The 27,795-nt window shown below is 38.2% G+C and overlaps 1 protein-coding gene across 1 annotated transcript in view; it reads right to left on the bottom strand.

Annotated features, from left to right (window-relative positions):
- slco5a1 (solute carrier organic anion transporter family member 5A1) overlaps positions 1–27,795 on the bottom strand; it is a 61,017-nt gene that overhangs the window by 16,173 nt on the left and 17,049 nt on the right. The window contains exons 3-5 of the mRNA XM_055182195.2: positions 8,016–8,148; positions 7,614–7,822; positions 4,548–4,712 (exon numbers count right to left, since the gene is read on the bottom strand). Of these exons, the coding sequence (XP_055038170.1) occupies positions 4,548–4,712; positions 7,614–7,822; positions 8,016–8,148 (507 nt within the window). The remainder of the gene's footprint in view (positions 1–4,547; positions 4,713–7,613; positions 7,823–8,015; positions 8,149–27,795) is intronic.

Raw genomic sequence — 27,795 nt, 5'->3', positions numbered from 1 at the left:
ACAAGCCTTCCATTAAGCGTTAACGCTTTCGCCCCGTGTGAATGCGCCGTAATATATACCTTTGGGGTGCTAAAAAGCTCTCATTGGTACCAAAATGCACCTTTGAGGTACTATTATGAACTCTTTAGATACAAATGTGTACTTTTTGAAAGGGTACAGCCCCAGTGATAGCTAGGAAACATATCATGCCTAATAAAGTCAATGCCTTAAACCATGATACAAATACATGCAGTGCAAGCCCTGCTATTGCATACTGCTTTTGTATACTAGTTTATACTAGTGCTATTTAATAAAGTGTATAGTCAAAATTTTATTTCATATATATATATATATATATATATATATATATATATATATATATATATATATATATATATATATATATATATATATATATATATATATATATATATATATTAGGGGTGGAACGGTACACATGAGTCCCGGTTCGGTTCGTACCTCGGTTCAGGCGCCACGGTTCGATTCACTTTCGGTACAATGGAGGGAAAAGTAAAACAAAAATGAAGAAGGCATTTTTTTTAGTACTTAAGCTAATCTTAAAAACATAGGTGTCCTTATCAGTGTTATTTTCAGATGTCATGAATATGAACTGAAATGCATTTAACATACTATCTCGTATTTCAAAAATGTATACCTCTTTAAGTAATCTTGTACTCATCTTTCATACAAATATGGGTTCAAATGTATTACAAGTGTTACCTAAATACATTTTAAAATTACATTTTGGCCTTATTTCATATTAATGTACTAAAGAACCAAAAAATAGGCTTGTAGGATGAATTAATAGGTGTGTACGAGGGGCTGCAAGAAACGACAAGTGGATGACGTCAGAGTAACGCGAGAGCGATTTGAAATCAGCCTCCTCCGCAAGATTTCTCGCGGTACTCTGACGCTGATGGCGCTGCGTAAAGTTGAGCACGCTTAAAAAACTGAAAGCAGCTGAACTCGACAGAACTGCCCTGCGTATGCCTGTTGTATATAGCAGGACAATTTATCTCCCACTTCTCAGCGTGAGAAATACAAAGTGTGGCGTTTGAACTGACTGAAATGCGTGTTTGTCAAGGTGAATGCGTGAGACTTGAGAGCCCTGATTAGATGTATTTCCACTCACATACCTAACAACTGCTGAACAACGCCGACGCACAGTCCTCGTCTTTTCCACCAATCTCTCGCCTGTACTATTGTAACTGACTGGAAAACTGAAGTTTTGCCAAACTTGCGATCTTAAAGAGGCTGGCGGAACGTCTAGCTCTTGTGGAACACCACTTGCCATACTCGCTGTCGGCTGCTCATTCACTGACTGGACCGGCGGCGTCGACGTGACAAAAAAAATGCAGAGTGCCAGAGAATGTAGACGGGCTCTGATAGAGCGCATACATAGGCAGAGCTCGGCTGCATTGGCGCCAATCAGAGCTTCAGAGCTTAAAGCGGGGCAACAGATTAGCTGTCCATAAAGAACCCGCCTATCTAACAGTAGTTCCGCATTACATTAATTATTTTGCACGCAAGTTTTTTTATTTTCATACCGTGTATTCTCCGTTTAAATTTATGCACCGAACCGTGACCCCCGTACCGATTCGGTTCGAAACGAATACATGTATTGTTCCACCCCTAATATATATACATAGTCTTGTTCAAAATAATAGCAGTACAATGTGACTAACCAGAATAATCAAGGTTTTTAGTATATTTTTTATTGCTACGTGGCAAACAAGTTACCAGTAGGTTCAGTAGATTCTCAGAAAACAAACAAGACCCAGCATTCATGATATGCACGCTCTTAAGGCTGTGCAATTGGGCAATTAGTTGAAAGGGGTGTGTTCAAAAAAATAGCAGTGTCTACCTTTGACTGTACAAACTCAAAACTATTTTGTACAAACATTTTTTTTTCTGGGATTTAGCAATCCTGTGAATCACTAAACTAATATTTAGTTGTATGACCACAGTTTTTTAAAACTGCTTGACATCTGTGTGGCATGGAGTCAACCAACTTGTGGCACCTCTCAGCTGTTATTCCACTCCATGATTCTTTAACAACATTCCACAATTCATTCACATTTCTTGGTTTTGCTTCAGAAACAGCATTTTTGATATCACCCCACAAGTTCTCAATTGGATTAAGGTCTGGAGATTGGGCTGGCCACTCCATAACATTCATTTTGTTGGTTTGGAACCAAGACTTTGCCCGTTTACTAGTGTGTTTTGGGTCATTGTCTTGTTGAAACAACCATTTCAAGGGCATGTCCTCTTCAGCATAGGGCAACATGACCTCTTCAAGTATTTTAACATATGCAAACTGATCCATGATCCCTGGTATGCGATAAATAGGCCCAACACCATAGTAGGAGAAACATGCCCATATCATGATGCTTGAACCTCCATGCTTCACTGTCTTCACTGTGTACTGTTGCTTGAATTCAGAGTTTGGGGGTCGTCTCACAAACTGCCTGTGGCCCTTGGACACAAAAAGAACAATTTTTCTCTCATCAGTCCACAAAATGTTCCTCCATTTCTCTTTAGGCCAGTTGATGTGTTCTTTGGCAAATTGTAACCTCTTCTGCACATGCCTTTTTTTTAACAGAGGGACTTTGCGGGGGATTCTTGAAAATAGATTAGCTTCACACAGACGTCTTCTAACTGTCACAGTACTTACAGGTAACTCCAGACTGTCTTTGATCATCCTGGAGGTGATCATTGGCTGAGCCTTTGCCATTCTGGTTATTCTTCTATCCATTTTGATGGTTGTCTTCCGTTTTCTTCCACGTCTCTCTGGTTTTGCTCTCCATTTTAAGGCATTGGAGATCATTTTAGCTGAACAGCCTATCATTTTTTGCACCTCTTTATAGGTTTTCCCCTCTCCAATCAACTTTTTAATCAAAGTACGCTGTTCTTCTGAACAATGTCTTGAACGACCCATTTTCCTCAGCTTTCAAATGCATGTTCAACAAGTGTTGGCTTCATCCTTAAATAGGGGCCACCTGATTCACACCTGTTTCTTCACAAAATTGATGACCTCAGTGATTGAATGCCACACTGCTATTTTTTTGAACACACCCCTTTCAACTAATTCAACTAATTGCCCAATTGCACAGCCTTAAGAGCGTGCATATCATGAATGCTGGGTCTCATTTGTTTTCTGAGAATCTACTGAACCTACTGGTAACTTGTTTGCCACGTAGCAATAAAAAATATACTAAAAACCTTGATTATTCTGGTTAGTCACATTGTACTGCTATTATTTTGAACAAGACTGTATATATAGGTGATCTATAAACATTGCATACTTATAAATTCAAGTATAGTAAATGAGGCAAGGGTGTAGCTGTTTTAAAGCATAAAGAAATTACTGTCACAGGTAAAACTTTTAAATATGCTGTTATGAGGCTCAAAGATAAAATTCTTGACTACAGTAAGACTATTATTCCTACAGTGCTGATTTGTGTTGTGATTTCGAGCACCCTCAATTCCTCCGATTCATTTGTATAAAAGCTGTGGAGGAAATGCAAATCTGGCTTTAGTTCAGTGTTTTATGGTCCACTATTAGTCTTCTGTAGCTCTCTAGTTTAATGCAGCTGCACATCTTACAACTCGACTTTTGGCAACCGTAACTGAGGAAACAGCACCAAAACGACCAAGTGCATCTGCATCTATTGATGTGTAAAGCATTCAGGCCTGTTTGTGTGAATGCACTGACTTTAGCAGGGACATCAATCTGCTGTTATCACAGCAGCGTACAACATGTTTTATGCGCTCGGGTTTGAAGCGGAGACTTCGTGTACGAGGAACGAGATGTGCTAAGAGGTTACATTCTAAGCTTTAGTTAAGAAGTTGTTTTCCTTTTCGTATAAGAGAACAGATGAGCATAGTTTAGAGTCAACCATACGGCTAATTTTCTCTCTTCCTGTATCCTGGCAACAAGCTTAGGGGCAAGAATAATGACTCTGAACCAAAACCCAGAAAGTAGATATTATTGGTGTTTGTCAAGACATTTTTGAATAAAACCCTTAGTTTTAAACCCACAACCAGCATTTATATACTGGATTAAAGTCAGTGCTCTTAGTTATACCGGACAGAAGTGGATCGGCTCTTTCTACAAAAATCTGGCCAGCCTCCCATTACCTTATGAAAGAGCATCTGTGCTGAAAATGAGACATATTGGACTTAAGCATGGCTTTATAACAACCCACAGTATGAGACTGAGGAAAGATGTTTTAGATGTTATTCAGATCATCAGCAAAGGCATAAACAAGCAACAGAGCATCTTTATGCTTTCCTGACATATGCTCTCAAGAGGGTATATTTCACTATATAGGCAAAAGCATAGCAGCTTTATATAACAGCAATCAAAACAAGCCTCCAGAAATAGAAGAGAGCGCAGATGTGAGAAAAAAAGCGATATTGTGCGTGTCTTCGCACATCTTTCCTAACACATGTTCATAAAGCGATGAATATAAGTGTGAATGTGTGATTTGACAGGCGTGTCAAGATTTAATTATCACTGAAGTGAAAACATTATGTTTGTGTACCTGTGTAAATGCTGGCGTTAGAGGCGGGGATACCAAACTGCGACTCGATGAATTTGGGAATGAAGGTGATGAAGGCTGTGACGATGGCGCTCTCGGCCGTGTAAGACAGACTCACGAACAGGAACGTCATGTTGCTGAGGATCCGTATGGCCGCCTTTGGGAGATCTGCACACAAAGGACAAAAACAACGGTGTTAGCCGTAAGTGCCATCTGGGGGTGTATAAGATGGGTATTGGGGCAGTGCTCGGCACTTAATACTTTTAATTATAAAAAAATATAAAAAATATAACAACTTTGAACACCAAAGATACCTGCAATTATACAATCACCCATATAACTATTTTATAGTAATACTATATTTGCTATGAAATAACTTTTAGTTTTACTTTTAGCATTTATTAAATTTTCTCTCTGTATGATTTCTGAGACAGTGATAGTTGTCTACTGAGCCCCTAAGGTGACATTGGAGTAAAAAAATTTAAAGTTTAGTTTCGCTTGCGCACATGAAACTATCGCATGCTCACATGAAACTATAGTTTCACATGACTTTATTTAATTTTGCTTCATGTCCCCTTAGGGGCTCCGTAGTTGTCAATACTGTAGCAGAATATAATACCTATAGGCTAATTTGTTGACAATGAATGACAAACAGAAAAAGCCAATTTCATGCTAATATCCATTACGGTCTTGAATTTTTTTTATTAACTGTTTCATTACCAATGTGACCTGCTTGTTTTCCCATTACCTTTCAAAACATAATCCATATAATCCACACTAACAGATGTTTCCAACTAAACCTCTACATGGTGTCTCTACGGTTCTTCTTGGTTTAGCGGATAATCTGTTTAAACCCCAGAGCTTTCGGGTGAATGCTTCATCACGACCAATGTAGGCAATTTTAAATTAGCTGGTTAGTGACATAGCAGGTTTCTATGGTAACCGGCTATTTAATTTGCTCCTGCATGTTGACCTCTGACCCCTCGCAGCATCCAACACTCTTAAAAATAAAGGTGCTGAAAAGGCCTTATGCAGCATTGCCATAGAAGAACCATATTTAGTTACCGTTTCAGTAAAAAGTCATTTTTTCCCATTTGTGCAACATAAAGGCTCTGTGGATGTTAAAAAACCATACAGCCTAACAAAGAAACTTTTATTTTGGAAGTATAGGGGAGATTGGAAGTAGGTTATAGTGGTTTATAAAAGAAGGACTTCTCTATTGTATGCACTCATGTATACTTGTCAAAGCAGGACAAAAGCCTCTCCAGGCTAATAATAATAATTAGTATTAATCTAGTTGCAAAATCAGTGAGAAGATCAAAGAAAATAAATCATTACTTCAGAAATTAATTACTTAGTTTGATCTAGTTAAAAATGTGTCAAAGCCATTATTTCTGATTTCACTATTGTGAAACTGAGCTGTATTGTGTGACGGTGATGGTATACATCAATACAAATATATAGTGTACATAGAACACTAATACCAGTTCTTCTATCTACAGAAAACACTACATTATAAATCTATAATTTAGAGAAATAATCAACCAGACCTATTACTGCTTAAGTCTTTACTTCTTTTTCAGTTGTTGACAAAGCAATCTCACCAATATATCGATTTTCTTTAAAAAGTCAAATGGTTCAAAGCTAAAATTCCCAGGAGAAAAGTAACTATATTATATTAGTGATAAGAATTGTTTATAATGCTTATCTCATTTAATTTGCTTATGCAGTCTTTAAGAAGAACTTTTTAAGCTTGATAATTAATCTATTATATTGCATAAGCACCATTCAAAAATCTCCTGACTATCCATATGAAGAGTTTGGTTCCAAAATGCAATAAACACAATTTAAAAAAAAGTGTTACCACCAAAATCAGTATTTTATCAGGTCAGTATTAAAAAGTAAATTCTTAATTTTACGGAAAATCCAATATACGCTGTGTTGTTCTGTCATCTTTTCTCCCTTTTTTTCCCAAAACGCGCTAAACGCCAGTCCTCCTTCTCTGCAGAGTGCAATAAATCCGCTAAATCACAGCGCACCATTCCCCACATTGTAAACAAACAACTGTGGCGCATTGAACACACACAGAATCCTAGTTTTCCTCATTTTCTACGTCGTGATCAACAAACAAACAAAAACAAAATAATACTTTGATGGCATTGAAACATTTTCTGTGGCGAGGAAGAAACGTAAGCCACTCAAACAATCGGACGACGGAAAAATGCTGGCTGTTGTTTGTTCCCACAAGACAGCATCAAACCTCTGTCATGCTAACACATTGACCCCAGGGGATCTTACGAAAAACTTTCCATTATTTTACTTGAAGTCACCGAAAATCGAGCAGAACCAAAACATTTTACAGCTGATCGCTGTCAAAAAAGTTCATTGACGACGTCTAGTCATTCGAGAAATTCACGCGGAAATTGGCTTCATTGGAGGGGCTTCTGCGACTCTGCTGAGACTCCGCCACTCCGCTCGCTTCCTGTAATCACATCACTACTACAGCAAAATCCTGATTGGTTAATGCAGCGCGGAAATCCACCGAAGTTCAGATTTTTCAACTCGTGCGTTTCCAGCGGCAACGCTCAATTTGCTCGGAACGCGCCATTCGCGTCGCAGGATAATAATCCGCGTGTAATCGCGTCTTTGCATTGACTCAACATGTAAATCACCCGCGCTTGCCGCCTCTACCGCGGCTGGTGTAAACGCACCATTAGTCCTTAGAACATTGCATTAGTAGCGCAAAAATAATTTATTTGAATCCCAGGCAACACACAAACTGAAATAAATTATGTTTAACTTGAATGCAATGCAAGTCAATATTGGAAAATTCTAATGCATAAAAATAAACAAACAATCATTAAAGGGTGTATTTATATCAACTAATTTTACATTAGCTATATGCATCAATTTAGATAACTAAAAAAAAGCATTATTTCCTTACTATCTAAGATTTTTCATAGACAATCAATGATTACAGAGACAGAGAGAGGAAAACAAATTATTTAGTTTAGTTGTATTTAGTCACCAGATGACCTTTAGAGTATCCATTTTTCACAAGAGACGCACCTTTGATGTCTTTTCCAAATCCCATGGAGGATGCGACCGTCTGGCCGTTGCTGTTGGATTTCTCTTTCAGGACGTCGTCGTCATTAGAGACATTGTCCACTCCATGTTTTTTCTTCTTCTTGTGGCGAGGGGGCAGTTTCTTTGGGAAGGTGAACATGGGAAAGATGACTAACAGCATGGCAAAAGCACAAAGTAGGAAACCACTCCACCTGAAAACATAACAATATGGACGAATGATGGGGTTTTCCTGTAGCTAAACTGGTAGAGCATTGCGTTAGTAACACCGAGCTCATATGTTTGATTCCCATGGGAACACACATAGTGTTAAAAAAGTATGTCACGTTGGATAAAAGCATTTACATTAAAAACTATATAAACGCAATGGTATTCAGCAGATCTTACCAGTTGCCTACAAAGCGTGGGTCATTTTGCCCAATGTTGATGATGGTTGTGGGATCCACATAGAAACCGATCAGAACTCCTCCAAGTAGGTATCCTGCAGCTGGTCCCAGTGCCCCCATCACATACATAATAGCTGCGAAACACAAACATCCACACATAAGAAAACATGATGTGCGTCACCCACATTATACCTGTTTTTCATAACACAGAAAGTCTGATTAAGGCTGCTAATGTACTTTCCACTTAAAGTGCCCAATGAGCTCTTGACTCATTGGTTGACTGAGTCATCCACATTGAAATGATGAAAAATATGCAGTACTACACATTCAAAGTGCGTCATGATTCGATTCGGTTGGGAAACATGAATTAATAGCAATGAACTTCAAGTACTGCTTATACCACAGGTCAGGATAGAAAAAAATCTCAGAAAAAGGAAGACAGAGCCCTCATTGAAACGATGTTGCATGGCTGCCCAAAGAACAGTTGTGTTTTTTTGTTCATATCAAAGCTTCATTTGTGTATACACAGACAAATATGTTAGTACTTACTTATATTATTACCGAGTTTGCTATACAGAGATATGTTTGGTAAAGCATCAGTGGACATCCACGTGGACAGTCTGAGCCAAGCTGGTTCTGATCCAGACAGAATGTCACAGCATTAAGTCAGGTGCATGAACAGCCTAATCTCTAATCTCAGTCGCTGTATGAGAGAAGGCTTGGCCGACGGCCTGCCAGGTTACATAACACCAGCACAAACATGTTGGGGTGGACAGATAAGTCACGTTTTTGATGTAAACAAGACTATATTGGCTCAGACTCTTGTCCTTGTGCGAGACCTCTATACGCTGCGTTTTCCGAGAGGATTTGCCAAATCTAGGGTACACCAACACTAACACAATCTAGTACAGAGACATTTGGAGATGTTTCAAACTTTGAGCCAAATTTAGTAATGGGCGGAGCTCGAAGGAGAGAGGTACAATAATTGTCACTGTGGCGGTACCTTGTAAAAAGGTCCAAATATGTACCTTTGAGGTACCAGTATGTACCCTTTAAGATACCAATGTGTACCTTTGAGGTACCAATATGCAACTTATAGGTACAAAAGCATACTTTCTGAAAAGGTACCAGCCCAGTAATATATTTCGTACCTTCTTGTACCTTTGTTTATGAGAGTGTGATGATGGCACTGGGAAATGGGATATGCTGGTGTTATGATTTCATATTATGTTGCCTCCAACTCCTGGGAATTTATGTAATTATGACTTAAGTTTGATTATAATAAATTATAATTGTGTTTGGCCATTTCCTATTTATTTATCTTTTTTTCATTTCTTAAAGAAAGCTTTGATAGCGTGATCAAAGCCAAAATAGCTACAAAATAATGTTGCACATTTCCCCACATTGTGAATTTCACTTATTCACATGGGCGGCTTTCTTCACAAATACTGGTACAGCAGGGTATCAACTAGTTTGTACTCCTCAAATATTCAATCACCCTTATCAGTAACAAAAACGGTTTGGCAAGATGAGAAATTCTTTAAAATCTTTACAATCTTTAAAAAAAAGTTTTAAAAGCATGCATCAGGCATATTTCAATGCACATAGTGCATTTATGTTGATTTTATTACATTTGTACCATTTTTATGAAAGTTAAGTCTGAATGGACCTGAAAACGTCAAATGGTGTAACCGCCAATTGCGCCAAAGAATGAGAAATATTAAATATTTTATCCACCTTGATGGCATGTAAGGGTAATCATAAAAAAAACATTTTAAAATATCAAACAAAAATACATTTTATTAGTTATTTCTAAATGTACATTTTTATGCGTTTTTGTAATATTTGTCCGGACAAAATCTCATATTACACTTAACTAGATTATTTTATTTTATTCAACATTTTTTTATGAATATATTTATATTTTCATAAAAAAATACTAGTTACACCAAATGACATAGACCGGTTACACCACATTGTAACCATTTTTGCAATTATCCCCATAATATTCCTTTAAAATGAAATAAAACCAAAAATTTTAGACTTGGTCCTCAAAAAAGAGAATGTATGCAAGTAACCTGCAAATTTATTTTGAAATTTTAACCCTCTTACATTGAACCATACGGGGACCAAAAGGTTCCCACACCTTAGCTAACTTCAAATTCAAGGACCTTTCAAGGACTTTCCAGGTCCAATACCCTCAAATTCAAGGATTAAATGTGGGGACACATTTCAAGTGAGAGCAAGGTTACATTGTGTTACCTTTTAAGAAACATCGTTACAATTCCCTTTCGAGGGAACTCGAGCTGTGTCACTGCGGTGACACTTTAAAGACACCTCCAGTGCTTCTGAATGTGTATATCAAATTCAACCAATGGTGAGGCTTAACTACAAAGACAGGGTGACGCGAGAGTCAGGAAGTATATCGCTATCTGAAATATTGCCAAAGACAGCGTTAAAGGGAAGCAGGAAGTATAGCAAGGAAGACGCAGAGCATCGTTCCCTTCTCAGGGGACAACAGTTACATACATAACCCGAGACGTTTTCATGTGTCAAACACAACTATGCAAAAAAGCATATTTGTATGAATCAACATACAGAAGATATAAGCATTTAAAGCGAACAGTTTGGCATGTGTGCTTAAAAAGTTGAGAATTTTTATGATAATATCCTACACTACACAGGGAATAATATGATTTTTTTTTTTTTAGAAAACTTGCATAAAATAGATTCAAGCACTTTCAATGACCTGTATCTATGTATGTATATTTTCAAAAACATTTTTCCCCTAGATTTACAAACTTTCAAGGATTTCAAGGACCCGTGGGAACCCTGTAATTAACGTCACATCATTGACCCATCTACATTCATAACAAAATAACAAGTTCCTCCTACAAGAGCTATGAGCTATTGTTCCTAAAAGCTCGAAAGCCTCTGGGAAATCTTCTTATCAGCCCAAAACAGAAATGCCCATTGCACAGGACTCTCTGTGCCTTGCAAACAGAAAAAAAGAGTGCACTGCCATCAACAGACAGACAGTCTTTCATACAGCAATGAATAAACTGCCCTGGAGAATTCAATGGATACTGTATGAGAAGTGGCTTGCTTGTAATATTAGTCATCACAAAAACTCAAGTCATCTTTAAAAGAGAGTTTCTGTATTACCAGATGCAACAAGCAAAATATGTGCATGAGAAATAGGAAAATAAAAACTTTTAAGAATGACTTAATGACACGCAAGGACTGTGCATGTCTGTGTACAGTAGGCTTTTACACTAATACTACAATGCTAATCCACTTTAGCAAGCATTTAGTAGAAAATGAGTATTGGTAAAAACTAGAAGAGAGTTCCTTAATGAACTTCAGTCTTTATTAAATCTTCATTGAAAATTAGCAATTATGCATCATTTTTATTCCTTTGAAAACTGAAAACAGAACTCCAGAGACAGGAAACAGAAGTGATGTACCCGCATTAAAGGACAAGTTTGGTATTTTACACTTAAAGCCCTGTTTTCAGATTGTTTATGATGAAATAGAATGGTTTTGATTGAAATTTGGACATATGATGCTGGCCCGAGAATTTTGGGGTGTTTCTTGGATCACCACCCATCTCTACAATGGGTTTATAGGTGCACTGGAACAATCCTTTCTAAAATGCATTAAACTTTCGTTTACAAAGACGTGAAACTCACCGAGTGGTCAGTGGTGTTCGCTGATGTGCTCACACGGGGATCGCTGCAAAGGATGCTTTCCAACAGGTTTTATCGTAGTTTTTGTCCAACTCCATTGATTTGTATTAGATTTTATGTGAGGTACGGTATTACTCCGCGCCAGGAACTTTGTTTCTATTCTTGCAATTGGCAAAGCCGGATTATCGCCACCAACTGGGCTGTAGTGTTTATTATTCAAGCTCTCAGCGGAAGAATATACGGGTGTGAGGCGTTTGGAAAAATAGGTCCACAAGTTTACAACGAATGGAAAAACACTTGTTGGAAAGCATCTTTTGCAGCGATTTTTGTGTGAGCATATCAGTGAATACCCCTGACCACCTGTGCACCTATAAAGCCATTGTAGAGATGGGAGGTGATAGAACAAACACCCGAAAATTCTCAGGCCAGCATCATATGTCCAAATTTCAGTCAAAACCGTTCTATTTCATCATAAACAATCTGACACAGGGCTTCAAGTGTAAAATACCAAACTTGTCCTTTAACCATCACTGAGTCGACTTCAGCACATGCAGATCGCATTAAACCATTCCAACAATAATCTCACAAAACATTTATGGGTCTACAATGTGGTTGTGAAATGCCAGATATAGCCTTGACATAAGAAGGGAAATATGTACCGGCTGAATACGCAGAATAGCAGCTAATCACTTATCAGTGAATGTGAAGTCTAAAGCTTTGAGATAAGCACGTTTTGAATTCTTTCATACAGGCCAAAAAAGAGCCAGCCTCATTAAAAGTAAAGTTAAGACACTGGGTCTTATTCACAAAAAAATGCATTATGCACATATTCCTTTAAGGATATAAATATGGGTATATGGATACAAAAAGCGATTATATGAAAACTGTGTATTAGCTAAATTATACTGTGGGCACATACTCCCTCATTAAGGGAGGTACTTCATCCAAATTCATTACAATGAAGTGCATCCAGCTGAAAGTTTGTACACACTGTTCATAAATTAGATCATTATTCAAAATGGTTACACAAGCACACACAAGTAGGTTTTGACCTAACAAAGCCAATCAAAATCATTAATGTGTGTTGTTCACCTCAAACAACACAGCGGTGACTTTATACATATTTCATCTTTCTCAAGTGCTGTGTTCGGCTCACTTTATCATGTTAATACTGTTATGCATGAATGCAAGGTGAAGGAGGGTCATTTAATTGGACAGCATTCAAAATTCCCAGTTGCCAAGCAGAAATTCAGTCTAGATTCCACCTCTACCCAGCATGCATTGTGCTTTTCCCCAGTAAAGGACAGGGAAGTTACTTGCTAAGGTTAAAAACATGCTGGCTATGCGATACAGTACTGCCGTTATCAGCGTCAACAACCGACGTCAAATCAACCGTTGAATTGCAACTTGCATGGCAGACCTTCTCATCTGAAAATCAGTCAACAAAAACATTGCCAATGTGGTCCTTGGGTTTCTCTACCGAAGGACATTTGCACCGCAACCACACAATACTGCATCACGCCTGAATGTCACTCAAGGACATTGCTGTGGAGGTGTGAATGAGTTCATGCTTTCTTTTCCCACGTGTAATAGATGCAGATACGATTTAGTCCCAGGGTCACCCTCTCTTCTTCTCCCCCTTCATCATGCTGCTCACAATGATGAGTAAAACGTTCGATGATGTTTAGCTTGATGATCAGTTATCTTTATAATAGACAGTAAAAAGTGACACAAGCACCTTTCATGCTACATGAATCCAATCCACATTGTCAAAAATAATTGAGGATGATGATCACGATGATAAACACAGAAAAGAAAAGTCAGCAAATACGCATCAATCCATTGTAAAGGCTGCACAAGGTGAAGTCCACATAACTAGAAATAATTAATGGCCCGTGGCAGCCTTAAAACACACCTGAGCGTGAAGCTGATGATGAAATAAAACATTGTTGCATCCCTGAATGTCACCGATTGTACCTTGTGGGGGTTCAGTGCAAGACTTATTGTGAGCATGAAGCCGATTAAATACGGGCATGAGTTGTGTAATCTCTCACTGTGCTTTAATGGCGCTTCGTACCCCAGGAGAATTGCCCCAGGAGCCTTAAGCACAACAGCAGCACAACATGGTGCAATTCATCATGTGACTAATAACAGCAGGCTAATGCCAAAATATATAACCAAAGTGCAAAATGTCCCTGAGTGGAGATGAATTAGAAAAAAAACAGCTTCAGCTAAAACTCCTTGTTGTAAAGGAAGAAATTGATGTAATCAATGAAATGTAGCATTCAGTGTGAATAACAACCCTACAGTACCTAAAACTGGCTGATAGGTTAGTTTTAATGTACAATACCGGGTCTCTCTCTAGTTTTTCAACCCTGTAACCTTGCCAAGAGACAGGGGTAAAAGACAATAAAATGGTGAATGACATTGTCATGGCAACTTGCTGACAAAGCAGTGTCTTCTTACAAATTTAAACCTTATATATTTCACACAGACAGCCCTTATTAGAATAGCCTGACACAGCTGTCCCCCTACCAGCCTATGTTGCCAGTTCAATCCAAACAGGGCAAACCTGACAACAAATATTTAAAAACTGTGAGTGTCCTGAATGACACCAAACCAGCATAAGAACGGTTGCTGGTCTTAGCCGGTCTGTTGTTTATCTTGTCTCCTAGTTTAAATAAATATCAAGTTCCCAAACCCAGCATAACCAGTATAACGGGGAAACAGTATAACTATCTAATAATAATGCTTTTATGGTACATTCACAGAGGGCGTAAGGGTTAACGCTTCCAATTCACTTTTAATGGGTGACGTCATGCGTTGCCGAACTGAATTGTGGATCCGTCAGCGCAGGGTCACTGCCGTTGCTCGCGGCAGAAGTTGAAAATTTCTCAACTTTTCAAGCGGCAATGCGTGCATCAGCCAATCAGATCGCCTTATGCAAATAACCTAGACTGAGCCATCCAATTACGTTTATCAGTCCTTCCAGAAAAACGCAGAGTTGTTTTGTGATTGTTGCGGGCAAAAATCCACGATTTTGCGGCACATTTTCTTAAAAAATGCGATGGAATATGCGGGATATTTATGCAATTTATGCGATGGAATTGCGTGAATTTGCGAAAATTGCGGAACTTGCAAAAACTGCGGAAACTTGCAAAGGCTGCAATGACGTTCACGTCACATAATCACGTCACTTCATAAAGTTCCCATGGCAATAGAGGACACGGCTGCGCTTTTGGGAAGTAAATGCAACATTTTTCAACTTTTTGCTAATATATATATATGTGACTTTTTGCTACGAAAATGCAGAGATTATGAAATCATGCAAGCCCCGCATATTTTGTGCGCGGAAATATGTAATTAATGAAGCGAAAGTGCGTCGTATTTGGAAAAAATGCAGCCCCGCATAAATATGCGGACTTTGGCTGATTATGCAATTTCTGGAGGGACTGGTTTATGCAAGACCGGAGCATGTTTTGGGGCCACTGTTATTGGCTGATGGCCACGCTTCAGTCAAGCCTTCCATCAAGCGTTAACGCTTTTCCCCTGTGTGAATGTACCGTTATAGCAGGGCTGTGCAACACACAAAGAAAAAAATGTACCGTATTTTCCAGACTATAGCTAACACTTTTTTAATAGTTTGGCGGGTACTGGAACTTATAGTCAGGTGCGATTTATACGTCAAAATTATTTAATATGAACAAAAAGAAACCATTGCCGTCTACAATGTAATTCAATGGATTCAGTGATGCGGAATTACCTTTTTGAACTTGATTTGGCTTGTCGTGTTAATTTAGCCTATTCAGCCTCCCAGATATGTTCTGTATGCTATTGTGTATCGTGTAAATAACTGTTTATGTTACTTTAACATGTACGAACACCTATTCAGCCTGCATTTTTGACTGATGCGACTCATAGTCCGGAAAATACGGTAGGGTCTTTACAGGTATAGTAATCTATGAATTAAAAGAAATCAAAGTGAAAAGGCAGCCATAATGGCTTGTACTTGTGTAGTAATGCTATAAAAATCCAATTGGCTCTTAAAAGTTATGGGGAGAAACTTCTTCTGAAACAACTAAACACAGCAGCTGTAACTCACATCAAGGGCATATACCTCAAACACAAATCTGTGGATCCAAAGTGTCTTTTCAAAGAGTCTTTTCAGAGGGTGTTTGTTGTTTCCCTGGGGCAGGTGGTAACTTTGAGGCTAATGAGGTGCAGAAGGCCCTCAGAGACCACAGGGCTGCAATAATCCATCAGACAAAAAGAGCAATGTAGCTGACAGACAGAAAAAAACTAAAAAGAACAAGAGGTAAATTCTGTGCTTCAGACTCAGCGTTCCCACCAAACAAGTAAGCATTCCTGAATAATTTAACAATTTCTTAACTTGCTCCACTACCAATACAATAATCCCTTTTTATTGACTGAATAACTGCAAGTTCAGGAATATCTTTCAATGTACTGATTTAACAAATTCAACTTTCAGAAGATCATAGATGTGCTCAGGACAAACAAAAGGTACAAAGGTAACTCTTTTAAGGAGCTTATACCAAGTTAAGTCTTCCTAATATCACAGGTATTCATAAGTATTTTACAAGTAGGCTAATGGCCTTTCAAATGGGACGTGGCAGTCACAAAACTCTAGTTCATTTTCAGTAGGAGACATGCGAAAAGCTGGTGGAGTGGAAGCGGTGCTTGTGCACCCAAAATCCTCCCCCTTCCGCGGGCACGGCTCTTCACGGCAGGCTGGGGTAAAAGCAGTGTGTTGGTTGGGGCATCTAGTGTTTCTATTCGACGCATGCTTTGGGAATGCAGCTATGACAAATCAATGCCATTTCTTGGATGTGCCTTTACTGCTGCTTTCCATGTGATACCTCAGAGGCAGATGAGCACCAACTTCAACAGAGAATGAAGTTTTCTCCAGAGACACGCTTTAGGAGCACTGTCACCTCAAATCAACATCTAGTGACTAATCCAGTGGCTATCAGACATTTAGTATGTTCTGATGTTGTGACTCCCATCTAAAGCAATAATACCAGAGAGAACAAGTCAGCTCCTGTCTGTCTGTCAGTCTTTCCTTATTCACTTAATTCTCAGTTTATGTCAGATGAGTTGGCAGCAGTACCACCAACAATTATTTTAGCCAGAAAAAAAGTTGGCAAACGGTCTACAGTTATTGTAAAGGTGCATCAGGTTGTGCAGCAAAAACGTTTTTGGTAACATTTTATTTTACAGTGTCATTGTTACACGTTACAGGTACTTACTATAGTAATAACAGTAAATGATGCATAATTACATCATGCAACTAACCTTAAACCAAACCCTAATCCTAACCCCAATCCTGCAGCAAGTACATGCAGTTTATTAATATTACAGAGCACCTAATTATAAAATTACTCTGTAACAAGGACACTTAAAATAAAATTTGCTTAGTATTTAAAATATTTAAAGGGACACTCCACTTTTTTGGAAAATAGTCTCATTTTCCAGCTCCCCTAGAGTTAAACATTTGATTTTTACAGTTTTGCAGACCATTCAGCTGATCTCCGGGTTTGGTGGTATCACTTTTAGCATAGCTTAGCATAATCCATTGAATCTGATTAGACCATTAGCATCATGCTAAAAAATAAGAGTTTTGATATTTTTTCTATTTAAAATTTGAATCTTCTATAGTTACATTGTGTACTAAGATGGACTGAAAATTAAAAGTTGCGATTTTCTAGGCAGATATGGTTAGGAACTCTACTCTTATTTCGGCGTAATAATCAAGGACTTTGCTGTCGTACCATGGCTGCAGCTAGCCGCAAGGATATTACACAATGCCCAAAAATTGTCCCATGCTATTGGAAGTTACCAAGGGGAGGGGACTATTTTCGGGTGATGTGTAATACATTGCGCCTGCTGCAGTCATGGTACGGAGGCAAAATCCTTGATTATTACGTTGAAATAAGAGTAGAGTTCCTAGTCATATTGGCCTAGAAAATCGCAACTTTTAATTTTCTGTCGGTCTTAGTACACGAAGTAACTACAGAAGAGTTAAGTTTGAACTCTTTAGTCATTTTTGAGCATAATGCTAACGGTCTAATCAGATTCAATGGATTATGCTAAGCTATGCTTAAAGTGGTACAGCCAAACCCAGAGATTGGCTGAATGGATTCCAAAACAGTAAAAATAAAATGTTTAACTCGAATGGAGCTGGAAAATGAGCCTATTTTCAAAAAAGTGGAGTGTCACTTTAATCAAGTTTAAAATAAATGGGAAAAGTTTAAAAATATTGTTTTCTGAACAAAACAAGACTTCTCCCATATAAGCAAAATACATTTGCTTTGTAATTAACAAACTAAAATCATGTCTGTGAAACACAAATTTACTTAACCACAAGGGAAATCTAGTCCCATCTCACTACAGTTTATGAAAAATAGTGTTGTAACAGTGATTTTACAGCATATATACCATAATTTAACATGATCATAAAAACTGCTCTCCTATAGCATATGCAGAATGAACTAGGTCATGTGTTACTACACTAGACACAACCAGGCCAACATCTTAATAACACCAGATCCTATTTCTGAAGTTGTCACCTTCAAGGCTCTGCCTGAAGACCTGTGAAAAATATGCCCTTTCTTCTAACCTTTTCAAAGCAAGCTGGTAAATGTGTCTACCTGTTCACATTACAGCTGACAGCCCCTCCGGCCATGTCTCTAGATGCACCGCTTAACTTACTTTCTCGTCAAGTAAGAAAGTGCTTTGTTCATTCTGAGCTCTTCAACAACCCTAATAAAGGGATAGTTCAACCAAAAAACTAATTCTGTCATTAAAGTATAATTATTAGTAAGTTATTATTATTTACTCATACTAATGTGTGTTCCAAACATATATATGTGTCAATATATCTTCCTTTCTGTTCATCAGAACAAAGACATTTATAAAGGTTTGAAACAACTTGAGGTTGAGTAAATGATGACATTTGAATTTTTGGGGCGAATTTTCCCTTTAGGTACCAACATTCTCTATTGTAGATCCTTTGACAAATGTGTGAAACACTAAGAAATTTTTAGGATCTATAGTAAAGCAAACTATCGTCCCACAATATAAAATATTTACAAAACCAATTCTTACTGTAAGGCAGTTTCTAACAAAATGCAACCTAATAGATAAAGTAGATGATAAAGTATAACTTTATTGCACTTGATGGCAATTTGGATAAAATGTGTCTGGCAAATGCATACATAGATTTGCAATCACACAAGAACCCTCTTTAAAAGCAGTCTCATTCAACAAGTAGCTTGCTAAAGAAAACATGGCATACAGCCACCAACATTTCACTCTTATAAAGCGAATGAGCACTTAATTTGCTGAAGCAGTGGATCTCCTCTGGGCTTCCGAGGCTCATGATGCTGACTGTCTTTTACGATTTCTGCTGATCTTGATGTGAGCGTGAGGAACTCCGATTGGTGCTGACAACAACACTCACTACAAATCGCCATCACAAATGCTGATGATGTCCAAGTTTTACCCCAAAGTGAAAACCGACGCAGGAATCGCCTTCATTAAAAATGCTTTGGATGGGAAAATTACGTCAACGACTGTTGTTTTCTGCTGTCTCAAACTTAATTTGCACTGCGCTAGTAAAATAAAAATAAACTTTTAACAGAAACAATAGCATTTTCTAATTTAGTGATAGCTTGACGTATGGGACATATTTGAAAGCATAACACAAAAATGTAAATTCTATAAATCCATGTCTGGGATTTGTCCCAGGATTGATTGATTTTGGTTTATTTACAATGCCAATGATTTTCTGGAATCTCCGCGTGTGGTCACACACATCCCATATCCTGTAAAGATGTGACGTGTAATGTAAGTGTAATCATGAATGTGGTGGAATTTTTCCAGGATGTGTTTGCGTTAACACACAAAGCAATTTAATGACAATTTTCTTGGATCGGCTTCAAATCCATTTGCTTTTGAAAAACACACACCATTTAACCTCAAAATGAATTAAAAACATATCAGATCACAATTTTACTGGCAGTTTTTGGTTTTTATAGCGACACTTACCAAACAACCACACATGTAGGCAATAGGTTATCACTACACTGTGTTCTTATGGCAAGTAGATAACGTAAAGCAGATCTCTAAGCCAACTTCACAGAGCCTCTTCCTAATAGAAAGAGGTTTGTGGGAGCAGAGATTGCTGTCAACTGTGTTTTTCTCCAGCTGGAAATATCATAGATAAGCTCTCAGGGTCCTCCAACATCCTGAGGTGGCACTTAAACTGCTGATGTGCTCCTCATAGACCTGCCCTCATCTTCCACACACTAATTGCCCCCTTAATGCTACTTGTTTTTGTTTTATTGGCCATTAAAGAGCGCACTGGGGACTAATTTCCTGTAGAGTAGGACATATAATGCAAAAAAAAACTTCCAATAAATGTGTTTACTTGGTAACATCTCACGCAAATAAATAGAACAACGTTATTAAGTAAAATAAAACACATTTATATGGTGAATGCAGTCAGTGAAAACATTCTTTGATAGCTTGCAGTAATTTTTTCGAACTTGATTTACAGTTATGGTAGTTGCTTAAATAATTGTCAGTGTTGCATTAAAGGGACACTCCACTTTTTTACAATAATATGCTCATTTTCCAGCTCCCCTAGAGTTAAACATTTGATTTTTACCATTTTGGAATCCGTTCAGCTGATATCCGGGCCCGGCGGTACCACTTTTAGCATAGCTTAGCCTAATCCATTGAATCTGATTAGACCATTAGCATCACACTAAAAATAACCAAAAAGTTTGAATATTTTTCCTATTTAAAACTTGACTCTTCTGTAGTTACATCGTGTACAAAGACCAACGGAAAATTTAAAGTTGCGATTTTCTAGGCCGATATGGCTAGGAACTCTAGGCTAGGACTATTTTCAGGCACTGCCTAATATCACTACGCCTGCTGCAACCATGTTACAGCAGCAAAGTCCTTGATTATTACGTCAGAATGAGAGTATAGTTCCTAACCATATTGGCCTAAAAAATCACAACTTTTAATCCTCCGTCGGTCCTAGTACACAATGTAACTACAGAAGAGTCAAGCTCTAAACAGGAAAGACATCAAAACTCCTTGATTATCTTTTAGAGCGATGCTAATGATCCAGTCAGACTCAACGAACTATGCTAAGCCATGCCAAAAGTGATACAGCCAGACCCGGAGATCGGCTGAACGGACTCCAAAACGATAAAAATCAAATGTTTAACTCTAGGGGAGCTAGAAAATGAGCATATTTTCAAAAAAAGTGGAGTGTCCCTTTAAGAGATGAAGTAAATACAGTTATGTCAAAATGACAAGATCTGTTAAACCCGATGATACTTTTATGTGGGTGTTCTTGTAGCTTGACTTATAAAGTCAACAGTGCAAAGGTGTGGATTTGATTCCCAGGTGACAAACATACTGATAAAACTGTGTGGCTTGAATGCACTGCAAGTCATTTGGATAAAAGAGTCTGCCAAGTGAATACTTTTTTTTGGGTCCTTTAAAATTAGTCCACACATCTTGCTGGAAATATTAAATACAGTAGCCAAACAATAACTCTATAATACAAACAAAGCATTATTTAGAGTCTTTGTATGGAGAAAGCTTCATGAGGACTCCCATCTAATTTGTAATGTAAATAACATTATTTATTTTGTGAAATATTCCTTTTATTTCCCCCAAACGTAGTAGGACTATGAATTAAACAAAGCTTTATGACAGTTATGTCTGAAGAAACAGAGCCCGCTAATGAATCTTTATGCACGACTGTCATACTGCTCCGGTTTCAAACTCACACTGGGAAAAGACTTTCCAACCCTGACAAATTTAGTGTCTTTATGGAGACATTCAGATCATCTCTAATTTGTGAATTGTGTTTCAATTAAATGAATTTAAATAGCTTGTGGTAAAATTACGCACATGAGAGCGCTACATTTTTATAGGTGGAGGAAATTAAATGAACAACCAGCGGGAAGTGCAAAGCTTCGTGAATGCCAAGAACTGGAATTCTGTAAACCTCAGCCTGCAGGAGACCTTTAATGAAACCTAACTTTGGGCACAGACTACAGTTTCAATACTTATTGCAATGACAAAGCTGATTGTTACATCACATCCGCTGGTGCCAGACCTGCTCATTCACACACTGGCAAGCACTACATCCATGTGACCCGCCGATCAAAGACGCTCCGCTCTTTAAAGACCTTTAGTGCAGGAATGTTATTAAGAGGAACGCCCAATGAAAAAGTTTCTAATCCTATTGTACCTCTCTCCTCGCCAGCTCACCGTGAGGTCAGATGTTCACTCTGGTCTCCTAATCCTATTCGCTTTCTTTCTCATCTCATCGCTGCTCTCTGCTACACTTATTCTTTCTATATCACATACAAAAAGAAGAAATAATGGATTAACTAAAAGAAAACTAAAGTTGCATGGTGATCATAGTCAAAGAACAGCTGAAACTAAATCCAAGAGATTCCAGAAAATCATTGGCAGTGTGAATGAATCAAAATCAATCAATCCTGGGACAAATCCCAGACATATTATCCGTGTATTTTCAGGAATGTGTGAAAAAATCTTTGAATAACTTGAACACAAGTTTCACATATTTTCCGTACTTTCACTATCACATCACTTGCAAAACTTACCTAACAAATATGTTCTCATTTTTGCAATTTCATTTGCACAGAAATTACACCAGTGGCGTAGCGTCTGGGCATGCAGGGTATGAACATGCAAATGGGCCCGGGCCAATAGGGGGCCCGGCCCTGGGCCCGCCCCAGCTTTTAATACAATTTTTTTCTATTTAATTTTTATTTGTGGCTGCAATAAATACATATTTGTATGCATATCATGTGATTTCTTATTTCTCCATAATGTCTAATTTCTCTGTCATTTCTTGTTGGTGTTTATTATTTTTTATCGCCGTGCCAAAAAAAAGAAAACACAGTGTGAGAGGTTACTATAGCGGCTATCTACATGAACATTAAGAATGGACAAATATAAACATAAAAGTGGGGCCTTAAAGAGAAAAGAGAAGGCGGAGAAGTTAGTCACGAGTCAAAAACTACCCAAAACAAACAAAACAAGTAAAAATGTAAAGTATATGTTGTCAACAGACCTGCGCACCACAGTTAACAGTGCCAACGGGCAAGGTTGGGGGGGGGCTTTGGCTTAAGGGGGCCTGTATATTTTTTTTGCATATGGGCCCGGGACTGACTTGCTACGCCACTGAATCACACACTTCACCTTTAAACTGCAAAATTGTTACCCATTATGGTTAGATACAAATGAAGACCTGTAATATTTCACACTGCAGTTACTGTGCACTCATATACAAATTAAACTACTTACATCAACCGTCAGCATGACACGCTTTTCATTACCCCACTAATAACCTCATAATAAACTGACAATATCAATTTACAAATACATTGAAATTAATGGTGTGCTGGGTAAACTAAATCTCAGAAAGGCTCAGCCCTGGAGAAACATTATGAGAAAATCAGTCACTGTGTGTCGTAAATTATGTCATCTCTTGTAATACTCTAATAAAATGACAAACATTTTCTCGATGAGTTATTAGACTGCATCAGGCATCAAAGTGTATATCTGTGTTTTCATCCTCACGCTGGATTACAAAATGATTGCGTGAGCTTTAGAAATGCTTTTCCATGACCCAGTATTCTGGATGAGTGACAGATGATCTCTCGGCACATTCTTTTTGAAAGGGCCATCTGGGCCGAGCACACTGTATTTATCTGCAGAGTGGCCACAGACAATAAAGACCCAATAGGGGAAGAGAGCAGCGAGATGGGCACCCATTTCTTTTGTGCGTGTGCATGAACAGCTTTTCAGATTGACCCGACAACACCCGAGAAACTGACCACAAAGCATACAAAGTTTCTGCTGATTGTCTGCAGGACATGTGCATAACACTGTAAAAATTATGTGATCAGCAAATTATCAATTTGTTTTTAATGTTACTTTAACTTATCAAATTAAAGCTGAAATCTGTAAAATTATTGTGAAAGACAAACAAAAATCAGCAATTGACCAAAGAAAATAATCAATGTTGAAAACATCTCTTTTGTTTACCACATTTTATGACAGTAAGCTTATATCAATGATTAAAAAGTTGAGCTGTCGGGTCGGATATCGCAAGAAGTTCATTGTTCTTTAATCCAAAAATACGACTCCAGTGCACCCTCGTAAACTCACGTCAAGGGTCCCTAAATCCCGATTTATAGTTGAGCTTAAGTTCTATGCCGTAGCTACAGCATAGGCTAACCGTACCTGTGCATAGCTCTGCGTAGCCTGACGTGCACCTTGCAAAAATTTTAACAGCGTGTCAGATCTACGCGGACCGCAAGCGCTGTGATTGGCCCACCAGAACCCCTCCCGTCAGGTAAAAAACACTGCGTCATAGGTATTTCCGTTTGTGATGGTGAAACAAAGATGAGCCAAGTTGAGGAGTGATTTAACTCAAACTGCATCAAAAGTCGTTGTTTATTTACTTCCATCATTGCTGGTCTTCTCAAATTATACACAAGAAGTTGCTGTTTCTTCTTCGTTTGTGGGTTAACTTGCTAAGCTTCTTCTTCTTTGACGTTTGTGCTGCTATTATAGTTACACGCGTGGTTACTGCCTACCAGTGGTCTGCGCGAGTGTTTGCACGTCGACGCGAACGACGACGCAAAAGTATAAATGAAAACCGATGCGGAACCTACGCCGTGGCAGCTACCTTAGCTTCTCTTTGTGTTTCGAAATTGAGGTTAATTGCAATTTTCAATCTCACCAATAGATGATGCTAAAAACCCACATTACACTAAGGTAGCAACAATTTTTACAGTGCTTGAGCATGCAAACACAAACAAAAAACTATATGCGCCAGACTTTTATGCCAGGCCCAGAAGTCAAACTTTATGGTAAAGAGAAGAACAAAAACATTTTAAAAGTTTTACTAAACATTTGGTGCTAACCATCCGATGTCCATAATTTCCCGAGAACTATGCACCAAATGTTTGGCAACTTAATGTATTTGGCCAAAAATATCAAAAACAATCATTTTCGTTGTTCAGCTGAATAAGTGAAAAGACTGAATAAATTTAATAGCAATCAGTGTAGAGTGAGAGGTGAGCATGCTATATAAATGCAGAAAACATGCTGGCAGTGTGGAAGCATTTTAAAGAGTTCGAGAAAGATGCTTTTTTACAATTTTCGGCTGAATAGTTTCGGTTGCCAAACATTCAGTGCAAATTCACCCTAAACTTCAAATTTGGGTTTTGAGGAGCAGTAGAGAGTAGAAGTATTACTCCTAAGGAGGAATGCTGTCCTACTCCATGTTTACTCAAGCAAATGGTTGAGTGTTTCCTGGTGTTCATGCCTGTCTGAGCTCTTAAAACCCTGATATTGATCACAAATAACAGAAACAAATCCATATAAAATATCTTCCCCTGCTCTGGAGCAAGACAAAGGTTTACTAAGCCCTATTATAAATCAATACTCTCTAGACCCATCATGAGAGCACATCCAGACCTCCTCAGCAGTTGCTATATTAGCTGCTATTCATTACTGAAGGTCTTCAAATGAGTGTGTTAAATAAACCGGCCAAAACTGTTCTGATTGGCGAATTTCTAAAAAACCTGACTAACAAATTGCAAAAAATTACTTTTCATGCAACATTTTAAACATACGTTTTCTAAATACCAAATAATTGGTATTTATAGAAAGAATTCCCATACAGGTATTTAACAGATGCATAATTAATTTTTTTTTTGTAAAAAAAATTCAGCTCAGCAAGAGTTATATCCTGAGGGAAGGTCATATGATAACCCAAAGTCATGTCTAAAACATTGGCAATGCACGAGGAGGTGAAATTGATCACCTTTCAATGTATGTGTAGCAAAACAGCTGCTGAAGATGTGCTTTAAGACAGATTCACAAATCCTTCAGTGTCAACAAGATGTCTTTGGAGAGGAGATCAAAGAAAGTAGGTGTCTTTCAAACAAAGATTCAATAAAGGTGGCCAAAAACCACACAAAGCTAAGAGTGAATTTTCAGAAACAAAATGTTAGAAACACAGTGAACCAAACCAAACAAAACTTAAATAAAATAAAAAGCACCATTTGATTTGTTTGTTAGAATATAAGTCTTGTGAAGACATAAAGTCAGATCTTTATGAGCAAAACACTAAAATATAAGTAGATCAACAAAAACACAACAAAAACCTATATGATAAATGACAAGATAATATTTAATTCCTCACCCTATTCTTTTGTAGTGTCAACAACTACTAATTAAAATTGTAAAGACTGAGGGCTTCTTTAAAAGGTTTAACACAATAAATACAGTGATGCATAATAATCTGGCTCATCATTTGGCTTATCATTCAGACAGTCTGTAATTGGGGTTAATTTGCTGAATAATATCATTTAATCTGACTTGTGCAAAGTGACACACATTGTTCACAACCCCTGCGGACAGGCACTAATTACGATTAATGTCATAAGGGTTCTGATCCCATTCAAACTCAATGTGACATCTGCCAGAGCCAATCTGGCTGCTCACACGCACGTAGGTGTTATGGCCCCTTTAGAAAGGCTCAAGTCATATAAAACGACAATATAAAATCATTCCACAACATTTAAGATCCACACAAAAAAGATATAATTATAAATGATTCAAATAACCTAGCTATTTAAACTCGGTTATGATAGTTTTAAGAAAACCACTATCAAATGCAAGCCGCCTGTTTCAGACCAGTGAATAGAATTTCATAATAGGGTGTACACAATAAACGCAAATTCAATGATTTGCGCGAGTAGCTTACATACAAAATCAATGCAAAGATGTTAACAGACGCAAAATCGTGCAGGGCGATGCAACTGACGTAAATTTGGCTTTGCGATTGCCTCGCACCATTTGCCTCAAACGTGTCTTTGCGCAAGTTGAAAATATTTAGCATGACACAAAGTAAAATAACGCGAGTAATCTATTGTGAGGAATGTAATGCTTCATGTTTGGTGTGTACACAGCATGAGACTTTAAACAATGAGGCATGCACACCAGAAGCGAATTTGGGCAGTGTGATTGCAGTTGAAAACGCGCTACTTTTCTCAAAAGCGTCTTCAAACGCAAGTTGAACATTTTAGTAAACTTGAGCGAAAAATTTGCATGACATGAAGTTAAATTCACACAAACAGAATCCTCATATGACGTACAGTATTGCTGCAGAAAATCAATTAGTGTTTTGAAACAGAAGTCAGCCATCTAAAAATAGACAGCGTTCATCTCAGGTGACGAAGAGCATAAATCTCTTCTGACGGCAGGGCCGGCGCCACGAGGGGGCGTGAGGGGGCGTCGCCCCCTCACCGGCACTATCTCGCCCCCTCAGACCACCAATAATGTTGAATGGGATTTTATTTTAATGATAATATTTTATTTAAAAATCACATTTGCCTTGTGTATTGTCTTCCTAAAGTGAATTTTAAAGTCTAATTATTAAACAAAACCAAAAAATCAAGTGTGCATGTATTTTATCGTGACATTAATAAACACACGCCCACTCCATGGCTTGTTACACTTCAAGCGGCGCCACTAGAACTGTGAGAGGCGATGGCGTCAAAGCGCCGCGAGAGCGAGACGAAATTACACTTTACATGATTTCTCGAATCGTTCTCGCGGTACTTTGACGTCATCCGGCTGTCGGTTCTTGCAGCGCCGCATGGATTTGCACAAGCCTTTTGTGTTGACGGCTTGACGCACGTCGACATTGAGCCCGCGTTCTCAGTCTCAGCGGGAAATCAAGATGTCGAAGTGCGAAAGTATATCAAAAGTTACAGAAAGGAGTGGGAGAGTGACCCGGGCCTGCCCTGTAGCAATGGATATATATGTAAAATAGCACTGAAATTCTGCAAACCGGACTACGGATTATCACACATCAATTAATGCCGTGGCATGGATTATTATCGGAGCATTTCAGGTGCACAGAACCAAAGTACGGCTGTCATGTCAATTCTGGCACCATGAACTTCAGCCAGACTGTACATAGTTTTGAAA

Source organism: Misgurnus anguillicaudatus, chromosome 25, assembly GCF_027580225.2.
Source record: "Misgurnus anguillicaudatus chromosome 25, ASM2758022v2, whole genome shotgun sequence".
In the NCBI taxonomy this organism is placed as follows: domain Eukaryota; kingdom Metazoa; phylum Chordata; class Actinopteri; order Cypriniformes; family Cobitidae; genus Misgurnus; species Misgurnus anguillicaudatus.
The sequence above is the reverse complement of the archived record's forward strand: the minus strand, read 5'-3'. Positions and strand labels throughout refer to the sequence as shown.